The sequence below is a fragment of the Tauraco erythrolophus genome, chromosome 14, assembly GCF_009769465.1.
Source record: "Tauraco erythrolophus isolate bTauEry1 chromosome 14, bTauEry1.pri, whole genome shotgun sequence".
Classification (NCBI taxonomy): domain Eukaryota; kingdom Metazoa; phylum Chordata; class Aves; order Musophagiformes; family Musophagidae; genus Tauraco; species Tauraco erythrolophus.
Genome location: NC_141478.1, coordinates 19,252,591 through 19,273,908, shown reverse-complemented (window position 1 = coordinate 19,273,908; position 21,318 = coordinate 19,252,591). Strand labels below are relative to the sequence as shown.

Sequence of the window (21,318 nt, the reverse complement as noted above, 5' to 3'; positions counted from 1 at the left end):
CGTCTATGAGCGTACAATAAACAAATAAGGAAGTAGTACAGCAATCCAGATTAAGTGGAAAGAAGTCTGGCAGGCTCCTCCTTGCTAGCTACAGAAAACTGTAATCCAGAAAATATACTGAAGCATTTTCCCAGGCTATTTCTAACCGCTATTCTTGTCAAGAGAAACAGGCAAATTATTGGTGGACCTGCAAAGAAATGCTCTATTTTTCAACTTGAAAAATCACACAGATCTCCATGTTAATATCAATACCAATGTGTCCTAAGCAAGTTAAAACAACCTACCAGAGCTCTGCAGTTTCACCTTCCTGATTATTCTTTCACAAATTCTACTGTAGAGACACCAGACCTGCATCATTTTCCGCAGTGACACAGACAACTATCACCAGGTGCTCCGCCTTTGCAGCTTTGATCCAAAGAAACAGTTTGCCATGATCTTTGGCTGGCACATCACATGAACACTTCCTTGACATTTCTGTTCAAATCTCAGGGCAAAAATTGAAAACATCATCAATGAAAGGAATAATCCAGAGAAGCAGTTCATGGTCAGGCCCTGGAATAGAAGGCATTCAAAATACTTTGCAGGATCATGTCCCCAAACATATTTCATCCCTTTATACTTGTGATCCATGTATGCTTGCTGTAAATAAATAAATGTTCCCACAACCATGTATGCCAGTATGTTATGACAATGCGGTACTATCAGTTGCAGCTAGGTCTGCAGGGTGTTTTTTTGTGTGTGTGTGTTGGCTCTACTTTTTTTAATGAAAAAGTTGCTTTTTAATCTTTATCCAGCCATTCCTCAAACCAGCAAAGAGATAGGAAGAAACCAGTGCTGAGGTGCCCTTAAAGGCTGTAATATTAAAATTCAAAACACTATGTAATGTCCTTTCATTTCAGCACATTATGAGTCAAGAAATAAAAAACAGGATGGAACAGTTTTTTATATGTCTGCAAGACTTCTATCTGCTTCTGTTTCCCATTGTTTCTGCTCTCATATAAATTAACTAACTGGGATATCTAGATCGTTCACTAAGCTGTGGACATTGTGAGGGGATCCTGCATTTACGCCAATTCTCAGCAACAGCTTACGAATTGGCAAGGCTACGACTTACAGAAAACTAGACACGTTCTCAACCGAAGCCAAGATGATTATGCAAACTTGTACAGATTTTTCCATACGTTGGTAAGAGTACAACACACACTGAAGAAAGTCAGTTACATATCTTCCCTCTATTAAAAGGCATTATTCTTGTGTGCATTTTCAAAAAAAACTCCCCGAAGATAAAAAGTATTACCCTTATTTTCCCTAATGCTTTGACCTTTTTGCTGCAATTCCCACTTCATCTTTCACTGATGCTCCTGTTTCATTATTTAAAAATGCAGAAATTAAAAAAACCAAACAAACACCAGGATGAACACCTGAGGAAAAAAATACCTATTTTCCCAAGTGCTGGGCCATGTAAAAAGTATTTCCTCCTCTTGTTTTTAAGTGTCTTAGTTGGCTAATCATTTCTTCTTTTGCTGCCACTAACAGACATTACAGCAGTCACAGCTCAGTGTAACAGACAGTCCAACAATATTAACAGCATAGTGAAGTTTGTCAACTTAACCCATGTTTTGAGCAGCATCAATGACAGCAGAAATTTATTAATATGCGTACCATCTTACAGATTCAGATTTCTCGCCAAGGTGCTAGGGCTCTGAGAGGCAGTGCTCTACAGGTGCAGGCTACTGCTTTAGCCTTGTTTCTTCAAGAAAAGGGACTCGTCATTCTCATCTCTGTCTCATGCCATTCAATAACTCTTGAACTGATTGACTAGTTTTGACCACATAAAACACTAAAAGGAACACTACATGTCTGCAAGTTTTGTGAATGTACAGAGCCATTAAGAGAGAAAGAGCATGCCTCTAAGTGTCCTGATGGAAGGAAAGGCACACCCTGCAGCATGCCTTGCATATTACTAGACATCAGAGAAATCCCACGAGGGAGCAAGAGACAACACAAATGTCTCAGCACCTGGAAAAAAAATTAATTGCAAGTTTACAACCAACCACAAGACATGAATCTGCAAGAAGGCACGTTTTGCCAGTTCTGTTGCTCTCAGAACTACTCATTTAATCAAGAGGACAACTCAGAACAACCATGACAATTACATAGCATGGCTACACAATAATGGTGTATTTCAAACTGTCAAACGTGTTTTTGCATTGAAGAAAAGAGTGAGTATCTCTCCAAACCAAGACACACATCTTGAAGAATGCTGAATGATGCAGGGTTTTGTAATTTAATAAATTTTTAGAGTTAACTTTTTGGGCAAATTAGCTGCAAGAGGGAGAAATTCCTATTTATTTGGAATGGGGTTAAATCAGAACCCATTTTATTTATTTTCACAAGCCAGTGCTTTCTAGCTTCACTGAGTTTTGTCTGATTAGACACTGCATGCATAGAATCCATAATGGGTAGTAGCTTATGATATATGGTAGAAACAGATTTTCCTGCTCCAGCAAACACATCCATATGCCTATTTATGTGTCTGTTGCTAGTCAGTAAAAAAAGCCACTTGATATAATTCACCATAATGTTCACTGCTCCCTTCAGCTCTCCTTGGAACTGGAAAGGTTTTATTCATACATTATGAAGCTTTATGGATTCATCTGCCACAGTGCACTTTGGGGAAGTCTATTCTACAAACAGATTTTTTTTCAGATTAATCCTTATCTCCTTGCTTGCACATGCTTACTCTATTAACGGTGACATTATCTTTTTAAGAGACACCAAAACCACAGCCTCCTCCTTACCCTGACGCACAGAAGAGGTGAATTCAGATTTCCCAAACCACAAAGCAGTTTGTGGTCTCCTGGAAAGCAAGTGATTTTAAACAGCAAACAAAGGGTCTGACCTCACTCAGACACATGTTTAAGACCCAAGCACAGACCATGCAACCATAAAAGCAATCTAGTGCAGCAGGCAGCACACTCAGCTGCGTTAAGACTCATGGCCAAGTGCCAGGAACTCCTCTGTTCATCTCCCAGCACAGACTCCAACTTTCTGGGTGGCCTTGGACCTTACCCTACAAACTACTACCCAGCACAGCACTTCGTGGGGGAAGCAGCCGTACTGACTCCAGCAGCCGTACTGACTCCAGCAGCCGTACTGACTCCAGCAGCACCACTCAAAGCCACAAGCACAGGGAGTTGAACTCTTAGAGCCCAATTACCTGACATTTCATCCTTGTACTAAGGAAGGAGAAAGAAATTAGAATAACTTACCTCTGCACAACTATTATTTGGAGCTTTACACTGTTGGCGTCCAGTACAAGCTTAAGGCACTGTAGGAGCCTTGTAACGTATGTTTTGCTTCCCAAAAACAAAGGGAAACGTGAAGCCAGGGGTCTCATCCTTTCCATTCAAGATGACTTGGCAGCAGTCAACAAATCATACAGAAATTTGTAACATTACTAAGTTCTCCCCTTCATAACACAATCAAAAAAAGCCAGAGACTCACACCAGTACAAGCTCTCTCTCTGACTTCGGTTTAACCTGAAATTATTACGTGTTACTTTACCCTTTCACCACCATACCAGCTGCTGAGAAAGTCACTCGTTTTCAATTGCTTGCTAAGGGTCCACTAATGGAGATTCTCTGATGATCTCGAACGTTATCTCTATCTGTCTCCTACTGATCTCCTTGCTGCTAGACGGACGGACAGCATCAACTTTCAGCAATATACTACAGAAAAAGGAGGAGTAAGAATTATTTTTGAAGTTCTCAAGCTGCTCGTTAACAGACCTCATAATCCAAATAAAGATACCTACACATATGGAAATTAGCAACCAGTAGTGAAAAGTTAGGTGAAAGGATCTCTCATGAACTTCATTTTGAACACATCATTTTGGAAGGTTTATCAATGTATTAAAGTAAATTAATACATATGAACAGTTAAGATATACAAAAACATGGCAGCTTTTCCAAAAGCATGGCCTTTAGGGCTCATTTCCTACAGAATTCTATGGGAGCTCTGCAATGATCTTATGAAAACAGTTTTGGTCAACAATGCATAATTTTGGAAAGCTGTGTCATCTGTTGGTGATAGCTGCATTCTGCACCTATCTGGGAATACAATCAAGTGAAGGGAACTGGTTCCTGCAAGGTGGCCCTCAAAGGGCCTCTCTTCACAGTTGCAGATCCACATCAGTCCAAATCACTGCATTTTTATACATTAGCCTAACAGCACAGGAGAGACTGAAAATCAATGTGTTAACAGCGTATCCCAAAGAAAGACACTGCACACATGCACATTTACACAGCGATACACAGAAAGCTAATGCAATGAAAAACAAATCACAGGAGAGCAAAATTTAAAAAATGTCCTAAAATGTGCATTTTATTCCGTATCATTATACAATGTTTACATACAGGTATATTTTTAAAACTGCTCAAAGAAAGTGTGAAAAAAAAGTGAGGCGAATATCGATTTATAAGTTCCTCCCCCTCCCCAAAATCCACACAAATAAAATACATTTTAAAACAATCTCTTCCAAATTTATGTTTTCTCCTGAATTTATTGAATCTTTCATTTCAACATGAAAAATACAATCGAATGAATACTCAAGGTGAAATGTTGACCTACACTTCTGTGTTGAGTTGCAAGGACACAATTACAACCTCCAGAAGCCTTCAGGTTTCTCTGCTGCTTACATACCTTCGTTTTATTGAATTAGAAGGCACAGAAAGTCCAAATCCTCACCAATCAATAAAATTTTGATAAAAATAAATTACTGTGTTGGACAATTCCTGACTTGTCTGATATCAAAACAAAAGACTTCAGTAGAATCTTTTGTTCAAAATAGCACCATTTCCACTTGATCTCTCTTGAACATGAATCATTCTTCTTGTTAAAATCTGTAGTTGGCACTTGAGGTGGGACACTTTCTGCCACAGCCAGGATTCTTCAAAAGACTAAGTATACTGAATTGCTGAACTCTCTACAAAGTGTAGGTAACATTTTTGTTGGGAAATGGCACATTTAAACCATAATGTAATATAGCTTAACCCGCATATGGCTTGCCCATTTTGGTGTTTCCCTGACCCCTGCCTGATAATTTAGCAGATGTTCTTGTGACTGTGGTGAAACTAAAATAAAGACATATTTATGGGGTTCACGGCAAGCAGGTGTAAAAATAAGAAAACAAATAATGTGGTTGCTGCTAAGAAGGTTTTCACATGTTGTTTAACTCCAGTAAAGTTTGATCCAGCATCTGATGCATACTAAGGTTTTCTTCTTTGGCATGCGCCACTTTCTCTGTTGTGGGATTAGAAAATTAAAACATGAATAGCAGTTCTTTGGAGGCACTGATTCTCAGAACATGAAGGCATGCAATCATAATTTCCATTGGAGGGTTAGAAAGTTAAGAAATGTGCATGCTCATAAATACCAATGTCCCCAGACAACACAACTAGAGGGAATTCCAAATTAATAAACAAATGGCAAATAATGCAACTTTAGAACTGTTTACAGCTGCATTTTTTAAGAAAATGCACTGCCAACAGAGCCACAATTCTTGAATGTTCTGGAAGCTCTTTGCTTACAGTAATGTGGGATGGTGAATGGCGCTTTTTTTTTTAAGTAGGCCAATAAGGAAAATAAGTTCTTCGCAGATTCATACATTAAGTTTCATGTAATTCAGAACTTGCAAAGAACAAAAATATTAAAACTAATCTCTTCTTCAGTGAATTGACCTTTAAGAAATTTACTTTTTCTAGAAAATAAATAAAATCAAAGTTAGTAGCTTTATGTTGCATGCACACTTTTATAGGACAGTCATTTAACACACTTATTTGATACAATAAATGAGCACAATGTTCTAGAGCTGCATCCTACCAGAATCCAGTAATCGTAACTTCATACTAATGCAAGCATACCTTTAAACTGACCGGGTATTTTCAGATGGAGCTCCCATTCCTAGGTGTTTTGTTTTGTTTTGTTTGTTTGGTGTTTTTTTTTTTTTGTTGTTGTTGTTTTTTTTTTTTTAAATTATTTTTTTTTTTTAAGTCAAATGCAAGCCTGATTCATAGTAATGCAAAATTATTGCATTAAAGTCTCCAGATAACAAAACAGCTAAAGTATCCCTTTACTTATGTTGGTTTGAAATACATAAATATGAATCCTGGTGAACATTTTTCTCTTGTCCACGTTCTAGTAAAAATCTCAGGACCAATTCGTGATGTCAGGTAAACGCGGTGTCTCTCTACCAGGCAGGCTGTTACTTTTTGGATACTGTTAGCTAAATGCTGTAGCTGTTTATTGAAGTGGAAAGGAGCTATTGCACAGCCTAAGAGCTTACTGCTCCTCCGAAGTCGGTGTGCTCACAGATAATTAAAAGCCTCATCCAGAAGAAGCATTTCATGTTCTTCCAACAGAAAATCAGAATTTCATCCATTAATTTACCACAGAACCAACAGCCTGAAAAAATAAATTTCTAGCTTTCTTGCTTATTTCTACATTTACTGATTCGTTCTTAAGGAAATTTGGAAGAAGCAGTTTTTAAACAAGTTAACAATATAGTCACACTAAAGTTTAATCCTCATTCAATGCCAGCTTTAGTTCATTAGTTAGACGACTGTTTTGCTCAAGTTGCTGGTAGAGTTGGTCTGTACAGGCAGCAAGCAGGTTAGAAGGGAAAAAAAGAGGCAGAATGAAGACAGATTAGACAGAGGAAAACAGTTAAGAGTTAATAAAGAAACTGGTCACGCCACAGACAGTTCAGTAACATACAGAGAAACATTTTACCTTTGTTTCTAGAATCTAGTAATTAAATAGCTACTCCAAGGAACAGCTATTACAACCTATGAGGAACTGGCTAAGACTTCTGTTGCAGGGGACAGCCGTGAGACACTAAGTGAGAACAGAAATGGAAGAACTGCAGCTACGTTCCTAGAAGAGTCCAGTCCTGCTTCAGTCTGAATGTACAGTGTGTGGAGGATTTGTTTTATGAGTGTCATTTTAATTTCTAAACTATTTAAGATGCGATGGAACCTCATCTGCCAGTGGAGGGAAAGAAAGTGCGTCACAACCAGGGTCAGTAACGGCAGGAGAGATGATGGTAGCCAGCTACCACCAGGTCTGATTCAGCCTGTACTCCTTTTGGGGAGAATGTGACAGCTGAAATGGTACTTTTGGTAGGGAAACGTACTTCATTACTGGTATCGACACACTTCAATACCTTTAAATTGTTCAGTTGTACTCCGTAAGAAAACAAACCCAAACGTCCAGTGAAGATGAAACGGAAGCACGAAAACCCGTGTTGCGCAAATACAGCAAATGGAGAGGATGGTTAATGTTCAAAGGTAACAGTCACAGCAATGTTGTGACAGTGTGTTCAGTGAGGGTTGTTCTGCAGAGTGAAAGAATGTTCTGTCATGGTTTTTGACTGCCCTGTTTTCTCAAACTGTCCATATTCTTCTCAATAGTCTAGATTTGAGCTGCACTCCTGATCTCTTGATCTCAGATTATTCCCCTACAGGAAATGACTGTTTCTGATTCTTTTCCACACGCTTCCTAACAGCTTCCACAGAAATCCTTTTCCCCTGCAGGCTCTGGACACAGCAATGGCGAAGCTGTGCAGTGAGCTGGTCTGTAGAAAGTTCTTGAGTGGTGAGAGGCAACTCCTCACAGCTTCTTCCCCAGAATGTTTTCTCAACATTCAAAATGAGACCAAGATCCCCAGGTAAAGCATGGGAAGCAGTCACCAAGTGTGCAGTCAGCCCTTGATTACCCACAGGCTAATGTTGGTAATTTACCAACATTTTCATCACAGAGGTAGAGTCAAGAGACTCTGTCGGCAGCCACCTTAGGCCAAGCAGGGAGTTGGAGCTCCGGCGCAGACTCACTGAGGCTCAGGCTCAGTGCAGCAGAGCCCAGGCAAACGAGCATCACCGTCAGCCTCACACTCCTGCCAACAAGCCTCGTGCACATGACTAGCTACACACAGCCAGACCCTGTGGGATGTGCAATGTAATGCACACATCAGGTCCAACAGCGACAAGAGTGCTCAAATACACTGCAGTGAGAAACCACAACAGCTCCATGGAGTCAAGATCAGCGCAGCAGGGCCAGATAGGAATTCTGCATGCAGCTACCTGAGTATCTGCATTGCATTGCCCATTTCCAGCACTCTGTCCAGCAATTCATCACCCTACAATGCAGGGCGCTGATCATGTGTGTTTGAAGGAAAAGGGAAGACTGAAATACTGGTGTTCAAAATGACAGTGTTAAAAATTACGAGGTTCCTACATTGGATTTTGTTTGGTTTTTTTTTACTTCTCCAAAACAACAGTATTACAAGGAATTGAGGGAAAAAACAACACTGCTGACACAACAACCAAAACACACAATAGATTAAGACGTTTGAGTTGCTGTAGCATAAGTTACTCTGGTTCAGCTGACAAGTGACAGCTGACCACATTTTCGATAACTCTTGCATGTGTGAAGTTAACCATGTTAGCCTCAGCCATTTTACAAACGCTCATCCCCTTATATTCGGTTAACCTTCACACTAAATATTTCCTTTTTCAGTTGCAGTACACACAGTGTATATATTAGCTTACTGTACCTCAACTGATGAGTAATAAGTTAGTAAACTTTATTATCTGGACTACCTGTGACTGCTGATACATATCCTGTACTTGGGCTTCTCCCTGTAGCCAATAACATTAGGACACGTGTCATAGGATAAAAAACTGGGATGAGACAAAGTTATCTGAGGATGACGGGGGGGAGATAAGGCATCCATTTGCAAGCGTTATTTGGAAAACAGGTTTTGGGGAGGGGAGGAAATCTAGCCTAGACCTCACTGCTGAATAATCTTGAACAAGGAAAGCCACATTCACATTATTCTACAAGCTAAATACTAAAACTCAGCTATGCTATGATGAGTTTATTTAGCTGTGGTGACTTAGGAACTTTAGCATATATATAGTGACAGGCGTAACCAGAAATCAATCCAGTTTAAACTGACTCACTTTAATGTGAACTGGAAAATAACTTATTTCATTGTGAAGAAAACAAAATGATGCAATAAACTCTCTAGTTGCAAATAACAGTACAAAAAAAGCAAGGTGTCAGTATTTAATGCATCATCCTTAATTAGGCACTGACAATCAGCTGAATGACAATGTTTAGGCTTTTAAACCTGAAATCTGTACGTTCCACTTCGCAGTAGAATCATTTCATTATTAGTGTAACTCTGAGAGTTTTCCTACTCCAGTTCTGAAACATTTCTCATGAGTCTGCGATTCAAACTCCCAAGCCTGAGCCAGGAACAAGAGTGGAAAAGCTACTGAAATCTCCCTGCTGAACTTCCAATCCTATCATGTCACTCAAGAGAAGTATATTGTAAAACAAAAAAAAGTTAGCAAGCAATGTCTCTGCTGAATAATCGAGGTGTGGAAGAGGGGGAAACTGTTTGGCAAGACATTTAAAGGACTCTTTTCGGGTGAAAAAAAAACCCACACTTTAAAGTTTTTGATACTGTCCCTTTAAATCTGTCTCAAATATTTAAGTTAACGAACAAACACATCTATATAAAGACAGGAAGTCTTCAGCATCAATCTAGGAGAAAATATCAGACTTTAAAGTGAAAAAATCTGGTGCCAAGGACTTAACTGCTTTCTCAGCCATACTCCCACGACCAAGTGACCCCGAGGAAGTAGCGTCCTTGCAGATTTTGGCCTAACAATAACAACTGAAACAATTCCCATAATATCTCTTTGTCATTTTATCTGCATCAGATTTTGAGAAAGACTAAGATCATAACTGGTCAGTTTTGACCTAAAAATACTGAGAGTAGTGTTCTCATCCCATAGACTGCTATCACTGGCTTTGCATTGTCAACATTCAGGTAAAAGGGTTTGCAGAAAAGAATGGAAACACCAGAAAAATTTAAAACCCTAATGGCAAAAAAAGCAATTTTTATTAATAACTGAAATAGTTATTTAATAAATAAAAGGCAAGGGAATAGCAAAAGGGATACAGCTGGGGTGTTTATTTTACATTCAGAATGTAGAGTTTCTATACAACAGAGCACAAACAGAGCATGTTCTGAGACAGGTGCTAGAGGAATAGAGTCAACTAAGCCAGAAGACAGGACAATGAACCCATGAAACACCCAAAGCTTGGAAAGATGTTTTATCCAAACCGATGAAGATGTCTTTGGAGAAGTGAAGCAAAGAAAATTATCTGCACGAAAAGAAAAAGTGAGATAAGGTAGGAAATAAAAAGGTGCAGTAAAGACTTCCAAAAAAAGCAGCAACAGCACAGCAGAGCCCAGCATGCCAAGACAACTACTAGGGAAACACCCACACTATGCTGAGACTGGAATGCTACAGTAATGTCCTCATATACCAGTAGAATATATTTTTAAAAGTCTGTTTTCCATTTAGAAATATCTCAAAATGAAGAATACTGTAATCTCTGTACACAGAGGAGGAAACAAGAAACACATTTACTTGATAAGCCACTGAGCAAAAGCATATGTTGGGGGTGTGAGTAATTAAAAAAAAAATAAAAAAAAAAAATAAAAGCATACAAAGCAGACAATATTTGACCACTACTAAAAAGCTGGGAGAGAGAGGGAGGGAAGTAATGAAGAGATTGGAGGGAAGTAATGAAAAGGGATGGAAAAAAAGCATGGGTGCATGCAAAATACATTTCAAGCTCTGAGCAAAGCTTACGCCTTGCTGAAAGCATGCTAGCTTCCAAAAAGAAATGCTAGGACTAAACATCGCACCTCACAAGCACTTGAGAGCTACAACTCTTCCTCTTTCCCATGTTGACTGTACAGGGTTCATGCAAGTGAAAGGTACAAGCATGGGAAGGTGGATTTAGCACAGCTGACCTCTGTTCAGAGTTTTACGTTGATGGAAGAAGAGTCTGTATCAAATGCTGCACAGACTAGTCAACAACTGATCACTCTCCTGCTTTCCTGCTGCCTAATACATTCTTTATTTTTTTCCTTATGACTAAGTTGGCATTATCACATTTTTGGTGTATGCAAATTAAACTACTACTACCTCCCACAAAATATGCAGAAGCAACACGCAATTCAGTTGTTGGCTTTTATGGGTTTAAATGACAAAGTATTTTAAATCAATTTCCACACCTGTAATTTAGTGATAACACCCAAAATTTTCAGAGCAGCTAACGAAATGAAGATAAACACTTTCCACTGTCATTAATAGAGAATACAGCTAAATGTAAGTTTCCTTTAAATTTTTGTAGGAACTTTGCCAGAGAAAAACCATGACTGCAGAAGAATACACTCCGAATGCAACACATACCAAAGCAATTTTCTTTGGCAAACTGAGCATGATCGGCCTGGTAGACAACGCTTGAACAGAGGTGAAGTGAAAGCAGAAACACAGAACTACAAAGGGCAACCACAAGATGCAAGGATTACAGATACAGAATGAAAGAGTAAACACAAGCTTATTAGGCAGCTTACAAAATCACCATGAGTATTTACCAGGCTAGGCACAACACTCACCCACACTTTGCCACGGTAAAGAAATTTTTCATGGTATTTTGTACACCTAGTCTCGCTAAAGGAACGCATCTCACGCTACAGAGGGAGTAAAATTTCACAAGCCCGGAACCGTGCAATCAATGAGGGCAGGGAACCAGGTGCAGGCACAAGCTGGGAAGACATTTACATGGAAGTCATATCATTGAGAGCGTGGTCCAGCTCCTCACTGATGGCTTTGTACTTCAGTTTCTGAGCATATAGCTCATCTAACATTCCCCGCCAAGGGAAAGCAGAGGTGTGCAAGGAAATCGAGTGTGATCACAGGATGGAATGCGAAGGTGGTGGCGTGGGATACCATCCAGAAACCATACGAAAGGGGAAGAGCACATGGAAAGGGGTATTGCGACAGACAAAACAAAAATTGCAAAATTAGAGAAGAATAAAAAATAAAATCAACAGTGAATAGTTTTATGCGACAAGTTCAACTGCACTGCCAGTGGGGCAACCTGTGATACAGAGAAACGAAGGAAAGAAAGCATACAAGGGAAGCAAAATCCGTGTTTCGTTGCCCTGGATTGTTGTTTTAATGCATATTAGGAGGGCACACAGGAGCTAGGGAGAAAAGATCCAAAAACGGGGCTCAAGGAGGATGCTACCATTACTTTTTAACCACTTTTTTTTTTTAAAACCACTCTGGTTTGTGTGATGTCATAAAGTCACTTTCTTACAGCAATTTTTGTTCCTTCTAAACACTTATCTTTCTTCTCTGCTTCCTTCCTGAGTCAGTGATCATAAATTTTCAGCAGCTACCTAGGTATTTCATACCCTTTATGCAGAAGTCAGACTGCCATGCCAAGCAATCAAGCTTCTTAAAATCCTGGACTTAGTGTAATGCATCTGAACAGTAAACTCCATATAACTTTTAATAATTATTTTGTCTAGAGGGAGATAGGACATTCTACTATTTTACTGCAGCTCTGAAAGATTTATCAAAACCTTAAAACAAACTCTCTTAAGTTAAATAAGCTGTCCTTCTGATTATGTATACAATCTATTAGCTTTACTGAAAAACAGCAACTGGTCTATGTCACAAAATGCCTGCCCTGACCCACACTTATCGCAGTAATAAATAGGTTTGTCTGCTACACTCCTAATTATTACAAACATAAGCACAGCTCTTCATCAGCTTTTTAGTAAGATAATAATACTATTTACCCTATACATTTATATATCTTCAAGTAGAAGAGTACAAAGCAAAAAAAAAAAAAGAAAAGAGTCTTGAGAACATGAGAGAAAAGGAAGAAGCAAGAGCAAAACACTGTTCATCTGAAGCACTTAAGTTATCCATAAATTGGAAAACATTTTGCCTATTTTACTCTTTAGGCAGACTCACTTACGTAAGCAGGACAAGTTAGGTGAGAAGAACTGTGTACTGAAAATACTCACAACACAATAAGAAATATGTATTTCTACAGTAAATGAGAAAAACAAACCCCATACCTTCTAGGTCATCAATGCTCTTCTCCAGCTTGGTTACTGACCTCTCAGCAAATCAGCACGGGTCTCAGCCTAAAGTCGAGACAAATACGGACTACTTTAGGACAACACATCACAGTACTTAAGAATAGAGGAGTAACAACTCGAATGAGGAAAAGAGTACAATGAGGGGAGGCAAATAATAAGGCAATACTAATTTTTAGGAGAGATATTTAACACTAAACTGTTTCCAAAATGACGTGTTCATCCCTAAAGCATCAAAGTAGTGTTTAAATTAAAAGAATCAAAGTTGCATTAGAAGATCTGTTGTAAAGAACAGTTCTAGTTTTACCTCCTTCAGTTTGTCAGTCAGGACCTTAATCTCCTCTTCATATTTGTCTTCTTTCTGTGAGTACTGTAATTAGAAAGAAGATCACTGATATTAGACCAGGTATTCTAAATATACCTAGAAGTACCATATTTGACACCCTCTTCTAATCAATCAACTGTATACGTGAAATTAACACCGCCATAACTAAATTAATTCCACTTACCAGACTCTGGTAATACACAAGTTTATTACAAGAGCTAAACTGCCCTTGAGTTATATTCTAGTGATACCCAGTGGGAACTTCAAGAAGAAATTAGTACTACAGTTTTAAAGAGGAGTGGTATTTGGAGACATTTAATGTTAGTACACAAGTGCCGTTTCGAGGAACGTTCTATAAGTAATATTTAATCCTGTTGGAATACTTGAGAGAACATGCAGTCAAATAATATTGGCCTATTTGGAACTGGAAGGAACACTAGGTTCCGATAAGAGCCAAATATGAACTGAGTAGTAAGTCCAAATGCTTCTACTGACAATGGCCTTGCTGAAACGCTGCAAAGTGATCAGCATATAAAGAAAACCCCACAGGCCTATCCAGATGACAATGTAAGGGACACATTCTCATGTAAGTCTCTAGCCTACCTTCTCAGCCTGAGCCTCCAGCGACTTCAGGTTGTTGGTCACAGTTTTCAACTCCTCTTCAAGCTCAGCACATTTGCTGTTATTTCGGAAGGAAGGCAGGAAAGGGGCGGATGGAAGATTCAGTCAAGCAAAGAAATAGGAGAAAACAGAGGGGAAAAGATAGAGAAAAATGAAAACAATTACAGAGCAAAAGAACAGCCTCAAAAGCAGCTGAATCCATCACAGATTGAAAGCAACTCTTTACGATGCCAAATTCCATTTCGGGTGTGCATTAAGACGATGAGCAGACAAAAATTATCTACAGTCCTTGGCTTACACAGAAATATTTACATAGCTTTTACACGAGACAGTTCAGCTTCTTTTTGGCTGCACAGGAGATCAGTTTTAAAGGTAAAATGAACAAACAAACAAAAAGAGACCAAAGAAAACCACCAAAGCAAGATGCAAAGAGAGTAAAGAGTGTAGTGAGGTCTTATTTGTTACTACTGAGCTAACCAGCTATGGAAGCTGAAGGACTTGGGTTGCAGTTAAACCTAGAAACTATTAGTATCAGTACCTTATCCTCTGCAGCCATTAATGCTTTCAAGGTTTGATCCATTATTCTTAACTGCTCTTCCAGCTGTCGGACTTGGCTGTTAGTGAACACATGAAATGCACAAAGCCATTCACAAAATCAGTGTGCAGGTACAGCATGCAGTGACAAAACACACACGCACACACATAGGAACACGCTTACTTCGGCGCTGACCATTTATTTCAACCATTAGAGTAAACGAGTAAAATGTAGCTTTGAGCTGAACATACAGTGTACTGCCAATGTTTCATGCTGTTATGGTTGTCTTGTAGCACCTCACACATATCTCGGGGTAGTCAACACTTACCTTTCTGATAGTTCAGCACGCTCCTCAGCCCGCTCCAGGTCACTCTCAATGATCACAAGCTTACGAGCCACCTACAAGAAAACGCAAATGACAATCAGGGATATTACGTTGCTGCAGCACGTCACCTGTTTCTAGAACCTACAAAGCAGGGAGTTGAGCCTCTTTGGTCAATACATGAGTTTTGATATGTGACATCTTCAGTATTCATTTGAGCCTTTGTTACACGCCATTTTTCAAGACCTCTCATTCACCAAAAGGTAATTTTAAAATATTTTTCTCCCTAAGAGACCAGGGATTACTCTCAACCATTTTAGTGCAAAGATCTGAGCACAGATTTCCTGTCGCCTCGCCCCCTATGGGTATCCAGGTGCCCATTTTTAATTACACAGCTTGAAGAGAGTGGTGTTTGTGATCTTTTGCACTTAAAAGGCAATGGGAAAAAAAAAAGCAAACTAGTTACAGGCACAGCCTAAAGGGTTTTGGAAACAGATGGCCTGCACTCAAGTACTGACCTCTTCATACTTGCGGTCAGCCTCTTCAGCAATGTGCTTAGCTTCTTTAAGCTGGATCTCTTGGATTTCCATCTTCTCTTCATCCTTCTGGGCTCTATTTTCAATGACCTTCATTCCTCTGAAAGACATGAAAAACAGGAAATGCAAGGTTCAGGGCTTGCCAGTTTACCTCCAGCTCTACTGCTACTAGAGTGTGACTTTCAGACGGGTGTATTAACATGAACGAAGCACGTCAGATACTTGATCTACCACAGATCTAGCCCTGTGCATTCACACTTCAGAAGTTCAAAGGAAAGAAATACGTCTTAGGAAGAAAGAAACATTTTTTAGCTCTTACCATAGTTTAGCTGTACTCTTCTTTTTCATTTTGAATTGAAGGAAAACCGATCTTATAGGACAGTAAATAAAATGCATTGCTTCTAAACACTTCATAAGATTACTAAGGACATCTGTGCTTTCACACTTACCGTGAAACAGCACGTTACAGCCTGCAGGATTGACAAGCATTTTGTTATGGCCAAACAGCTCCTCTGAGTTTTTGCCATGTCAGAGGCCTAGAGCACTGAGCTCTGTGCTCAGCATAAGCAAAATTTAACTCCTTGATAACAGAAACATTGTTACTGCCCCTTCCATGCATGTTTGACCCAAATCTCTTAACCATTCCACAACGCGGCATGATGAGTCTCAGGCACTTTCTTTCCAACAGGCTGCATGGCTAGTGAGGTAGAACACATATGCAGAATACATAGGATTCTTTCTCAATAAAAGGTACTATCACAGATAGAAAATACAATTTGTAGACGTAAAGAGATGATCTTCAAAACACAAATCTTGAGTTCCTAACTTACATTAAGTACTCCTGGAAATCCAGCCTAAATCTGAAGGAATTACCATGCTCTCTCTCTCTTTTGCTCACCTTTGTGGTACCAATCTCACTAACAGGAGAACCAAAACTTCTTCCAGCACTTTACTATTCTGCAGGTGAGATTTTCTACCCACCTATGAAATCAAGAATCACCCGACAACACAAGAGTACACATCACCCTCAAAAAGTTTGTCATCCAAATAGTGAAGTTCAAACTGGGCCAAGCCCTTTTCCCCAGAATATGGCATGACACATCAAAAGCCCTACCCCACTTGAATCTTAACAACTGAGACATGAAAAAGAATTCAAGCCTACACATTTTGGACATCCCTATACACAAGCTGAAACTGAGGTCCATGTAGGCAAAGGAAGAGTAGATTGCACATGTTCAGGGACATAGGAGTGATTTAATTTATTTCCCTAGCCCACACCCTGGCAATTATCATCTTTGTCATGAGACTAATGATCCATTCAAGAGCAGCTCCACCCACCTTTCACTCTCATCTGCAGCCTTCTCTGCCTCCTCCAACTTCTGTAGGGCAGTAGCCAAGCGCTCCTGAGCCCGATCCAACTCTTCCTCAACCAGCTGGATGCGTCTGTTCAGAGAAGCTACTTCACTCTCAGCCTAAGCACAGGAAGAACAGAAATTAATTCATAATAAAGCACACATCACCTCTTGTAAAAGATTATCCCATGTACCTGCTAGTGCTGTTAATAGCACTTCAGTAATTTCTTATTTCATCCACTAAAAAGCCCATACACAGAGATGTACATGCCCTCATTGAATTATGAAGCTATGGCTTAATGGAGGAAAAAGCAATTAATGCTTTAAATGAAGCACATTAAGGATTGTACAATTTGTACTAGAAAGAACTGCACTGGAAGAATTACGCATCATTCCCCAAATATTTTCTGTTATTGTATTTGCAGACATTAACCATTATAGTCTCACCCTCCCTCCCTTTTTTTTTGTTAATAAAATCAACACAAACCAATTACCCAATTCTTCTGTGTTATCCCAAATCCTTTATTTATGGCCTTTTGCCATATTTTGATAAGAATTGTCCCAATATTTCCTTGAGTTCCATAAGAAGGGTTCAGCGTAAACATGCAAAAATACACCTAGATCAGCATTTGCAGTGAGACAGCTAACACAGAGAGAGCATGAGAAAATTTAAGAAATGCCTGAATACCCACAAGTTTTGTGTAGAGGCAAGCTATGCAAGAGCTGACAAAGAAGGCACCAGCAGGGGCTACATCTCTGAAGGGCCCTGGTACAGGCAACAATCACTTAAAACATCTTCTCCCCCTCCCGTCATCCTCAATCTTCCCCAGATTGTCTCTCTTGCACTACCTGTTCACTAATCTTCTGTATAACAATTGCAACTCATCCGCCTCTTATCAGTACAAGCTTTAATTCTAACGTTCTCAAACCTATGCTTGCTTAAGTTGCAGAGTAAGTTCTATAACAGCCTTCTCATAGTAACCTCATTATTAAACTTTATTTCTTTCAAAAGGATATTAAGTGCAAAATATACATATAAAGGTCATTATTCTAAGAAGTTAATTACTTCCAAGAAAAACAGTTACTCTTTATTAGTACTGAAAATGATCTTGCTACATACGAGAAAGTACCATCTGTATTTCCTGTTATGTCTAGTTGGGGGCACGGAACCAATCCTCTATCAAAAGTACCAGTTTGGTACTTTTTAATTAAAAATTTAAAGAACTTGTTATTTGTTGCTTTTACTAAGCAGGGGCAGCTGGAGACAGTTTGCCACAGCTAAAATTTTGCTGTTAAGACTAATTTACACACCTGACAAGTAAAACAACCTTTGACATAACAGTAACATCGCCCCAGTAGAACGAGTGGAAGTAACACATAAACAGGGAAGCAAATATGTATTTGAAGATTAGAGAGTACCAGCAGTGAACATGTAGAACCAGGAGTAGAAGAGACTTCATCCTTAGAAATCCACATAACCTGAATATAAAATCTTTAGCTATGTAATCAAGCAGTAGCACTCCAAATCTGTATTTCAGACTTCTGGCTTTAAACAGTAAGAATCTGAACATTCTGATTTGAGGAAGAAAACAACTTTTCATAAACGTTACCCTTCAGAAACCTGTAATGTTACAAGTTAATCATTATCATGTCAAGACTCCTCATCACAATAACAGCATGCAATATGCTTAGAAAACACAGGGCGACTAAAGTTCAGGCTGTTACTTCCTGCTCCGTATCCCATAAGGGCTCACCAACCAGCCTTATATGGCCAGGCCATTCTTCTGCAGAGCAGGACTTCTCTCCTTATATGGCAAGGAAGGAAGGAAAAACCCCGGTGACATTAAGGGGCAATCCCACAGCTAGCAGACAAACATAACCTTCTGCATTTTGCCATAGCACTTTTACACCGCATATTTTTACAATGAGCAATGACCACGAATAATTACCATCGGGTGTTAATTATTATTGTTGTAAGAGAGATCCTGTTTCCCAGAAGTAAGAAAAATGCGTTCTAAAAACGTGATTACCGACAGTGCCTTGAGACACATGCACTCCAACAGAAGAGATTCTTTTTAAGGCAACAGCTGCTAAGTCACTGTCTTGAAACTTTAAACAACTTGGTTTAAACAATCGAAAGCTGTAAGCTGTGATATGCTTTGGCCACAGCTTTAGCTTTTTCATTGCTTGCGTACGTGTACCTTGCACAGGAAGGAGAAAACATCGAAACACCCCTAGCTGGTCACATGCTATAAATGTAAGGCATTACACTAAGGGCTGGGTCAGATTCACACCTAAGCTTGTTTGCTGCAATGTCTCAAAGCCTCCCTCCTCAAGCACGCAGAAGTACAGCTGTGGCAATAAAACCCATCCGTATACAGCGAGCACTATAGAAGAGGCACACGTCTACATGCACCTGGGAGTTCAGCTTTCTGCCTTTATTAACCCCAGCACTGACCTCTCCAAGCATGACTTAAATACCATGTAAATGTATTCTGCAGAATTCCACATCATCTGCATAAAACCAACTCCAGGGAAGAGACAACTATTAACCTTTAGGATCCTAAGCCTTATAGCAATGTGGCTGAGCTCTAAAGGGAAGACTTCACCAGCAAGCTGTAATCACTCCTCCAGCGCTACTCCTTCTGCCACAAAACAGCAAAGCTTCCCATTTTAATGGGAATCCCTTAGTATGTTGTTTAGAAAAATAAATGTTACTGGAAGTAGGAAAATTGGTGTCCTTTACTCCACAAAAGAGTATAGTTTTTTTTTTAAAGACAGTAACCCTTATGAAACAAGTTAATGATCCCTCACTGACAAAAACGGATCTGCAAACCAGTCTGTGAGAACGCAGTAGTTACACAGTGTAAGAAGCCATATTTTGCTCCTTGGGAAGATCACCTGCAAGTAATCAGAAGGCCTCTGCCTTTGAACTTGCTGCCCAAAACACGCAGAAAGCCCCATATTATAAGGAAATCCAATAATCACCATTTTTGATACTGTAAAAAGCTACATGAATAAGAAATTTGTTCTTTTGCATTGAAGACACTAAAACCGCTGCAAAGGATACTGTACATTTTACAGCAGGAAACATTACGTTACAGCTGCTAGAATTCGCCAAGGTCACTGGCAAGGCAAACAACAGCCCTATCAGATTGTTTTCTGTCATAACTACATTTCTCTGCTACGTGAGTCTGTGCTGCGCACACCTGATCTTGTCTCTGCCTAAAACCATGCCTACTGTTCCTTTCCTATCATCTCAGCTAGGGGCTTTGACAAGCTAATCATACTACAGATGTAGAGTGACAGGGGCCATGCGACCACATTGTTGTGGTGTTTTCAGGTACTGTGGGTAAGTACTCGGACTCGGCCCCTCTCAGGTTCAGTCCCGAGTACATTACCTCTTTACCAGCTGGCATTCTGACTTCCCACACTTGAACTCATTTCAATGATACGCAGAGAAATGGCACTTGCAAAAAAAAAAAAATCATAAAACATAATAAAAGCTTGCTCAGAACCTAATACAAAGCATCCAGTCTCACCATTTCGCCCAGTTCAACCTCATTCTAGCTCGGCGTTTTGCAGATGGCCAGCAGACCCACTGGGGTGTACTTTGGCAGCGCAGCTCCGCCCGCCCACGTACCGCTGAGGTTACCGAGCCGCAGAGCGCGGGCACTGCAGGCCGGCGGCCGCACTGACCCACTCTTCACCTGCGGCCCCGGGCCTGCCCGCCGGGAACAGCGGCCTCCGCGGCCGCGGCGGCCACCAGGTAACATTTGTCGGAGACGGCGGCCAAAGAAGCAGCCGCCCCACCGGCCGGCCGGCCGGGAAGCGGCGAGGTTCAGCCGCGCCCCAGGGACCCAGGCCCGGCGCCTCTGCCCGCTCCCACCGGGCCGCGGCCCCCGAGCCGGGTCCGAGCTGAGCGGGCGGCCCTACCTCCTCCCGCAGGGCCCGCTCCTGGTCCACCTCCCGCTGCAGCCGGCCCGCCCGCTCCTCGGCAGCGTCCGCCTGCTCCTGCAGGCTCCGGATCTTCCTCCGCACGGCCTCCAGCGAGCTCATCGCCGCCATGCCCGCGTCTCGCCCGGCCTGCACCGCCTCCCTCCGCCCGCCCCAGCCCCGGAAGTCCCCCCGCGCCGCAACGCACCGCGCACCGGGGCGGGGCTGCCAGCACCGGGCTGGGAGCGGGCTGGGCGCACCGCCGGGGCGGGCACGGAGGCAGGCCCCAGGGAGCGGCCGGCTCCGGCCGGGAGAGGGCTCTGCGGCGGGGCCGGGCCGGGCGGGGCCGTAGGGACCGGCGGCCGTCGCCAGGTGGGCGCCCCGGGGAGGCAGCGGCCCCTGGCGGCGCGCCGCTGCCCGGGACCGGGACCCGACTTCCCCCCTAAACCGCCCCGACATGAGCGTACAAAAACGACACCGAGCACCCTGCAACCTGGCCTGGCTGCTGAGACACGGGGAGCGGAGAGGGAGCTGCGGCTGCCCCCTCCCAGGTGAGGTGGCTCAGGCATGTGCCCGGCTTTTGCCAAGTGAGTAATACCAGCGGGGTAAGGTTCTCATCCCCCTGTGTAAGGCGAGTCCACCCCAC

At 41.2% G+C, this 21,318-nt stretch overlaps 1 protein-coding gene across 1 annotated transcript; it reads right to left on the bottom strand.

Moving 5' to 3' along the window:
* Nucleotides 1-4,378: 4,378 nt before the first annotated feature.
* TPM1 (tropomyosin 1) lies at nt 4,379-20,804 on the bottom strand. The gene is given in 9 exon segments (XM_086620511.1): nt 4,379-5,304; nt 13,025-13,078; nt 13,081-13,093; nt 13,353-13,415; nt 14,530-14,605; nt 14,855-14,925; nt 15,367-15,484; nt 16,723-16,856; nt 20,673-20,804. Coding segments are annotated over 9 exon segments (744 nt in total). The 3' UTR covers nt 4,379-5,221.
* Between the last annotated feature and the right edge of the window lie 514 nt (nt 20,805-21,318).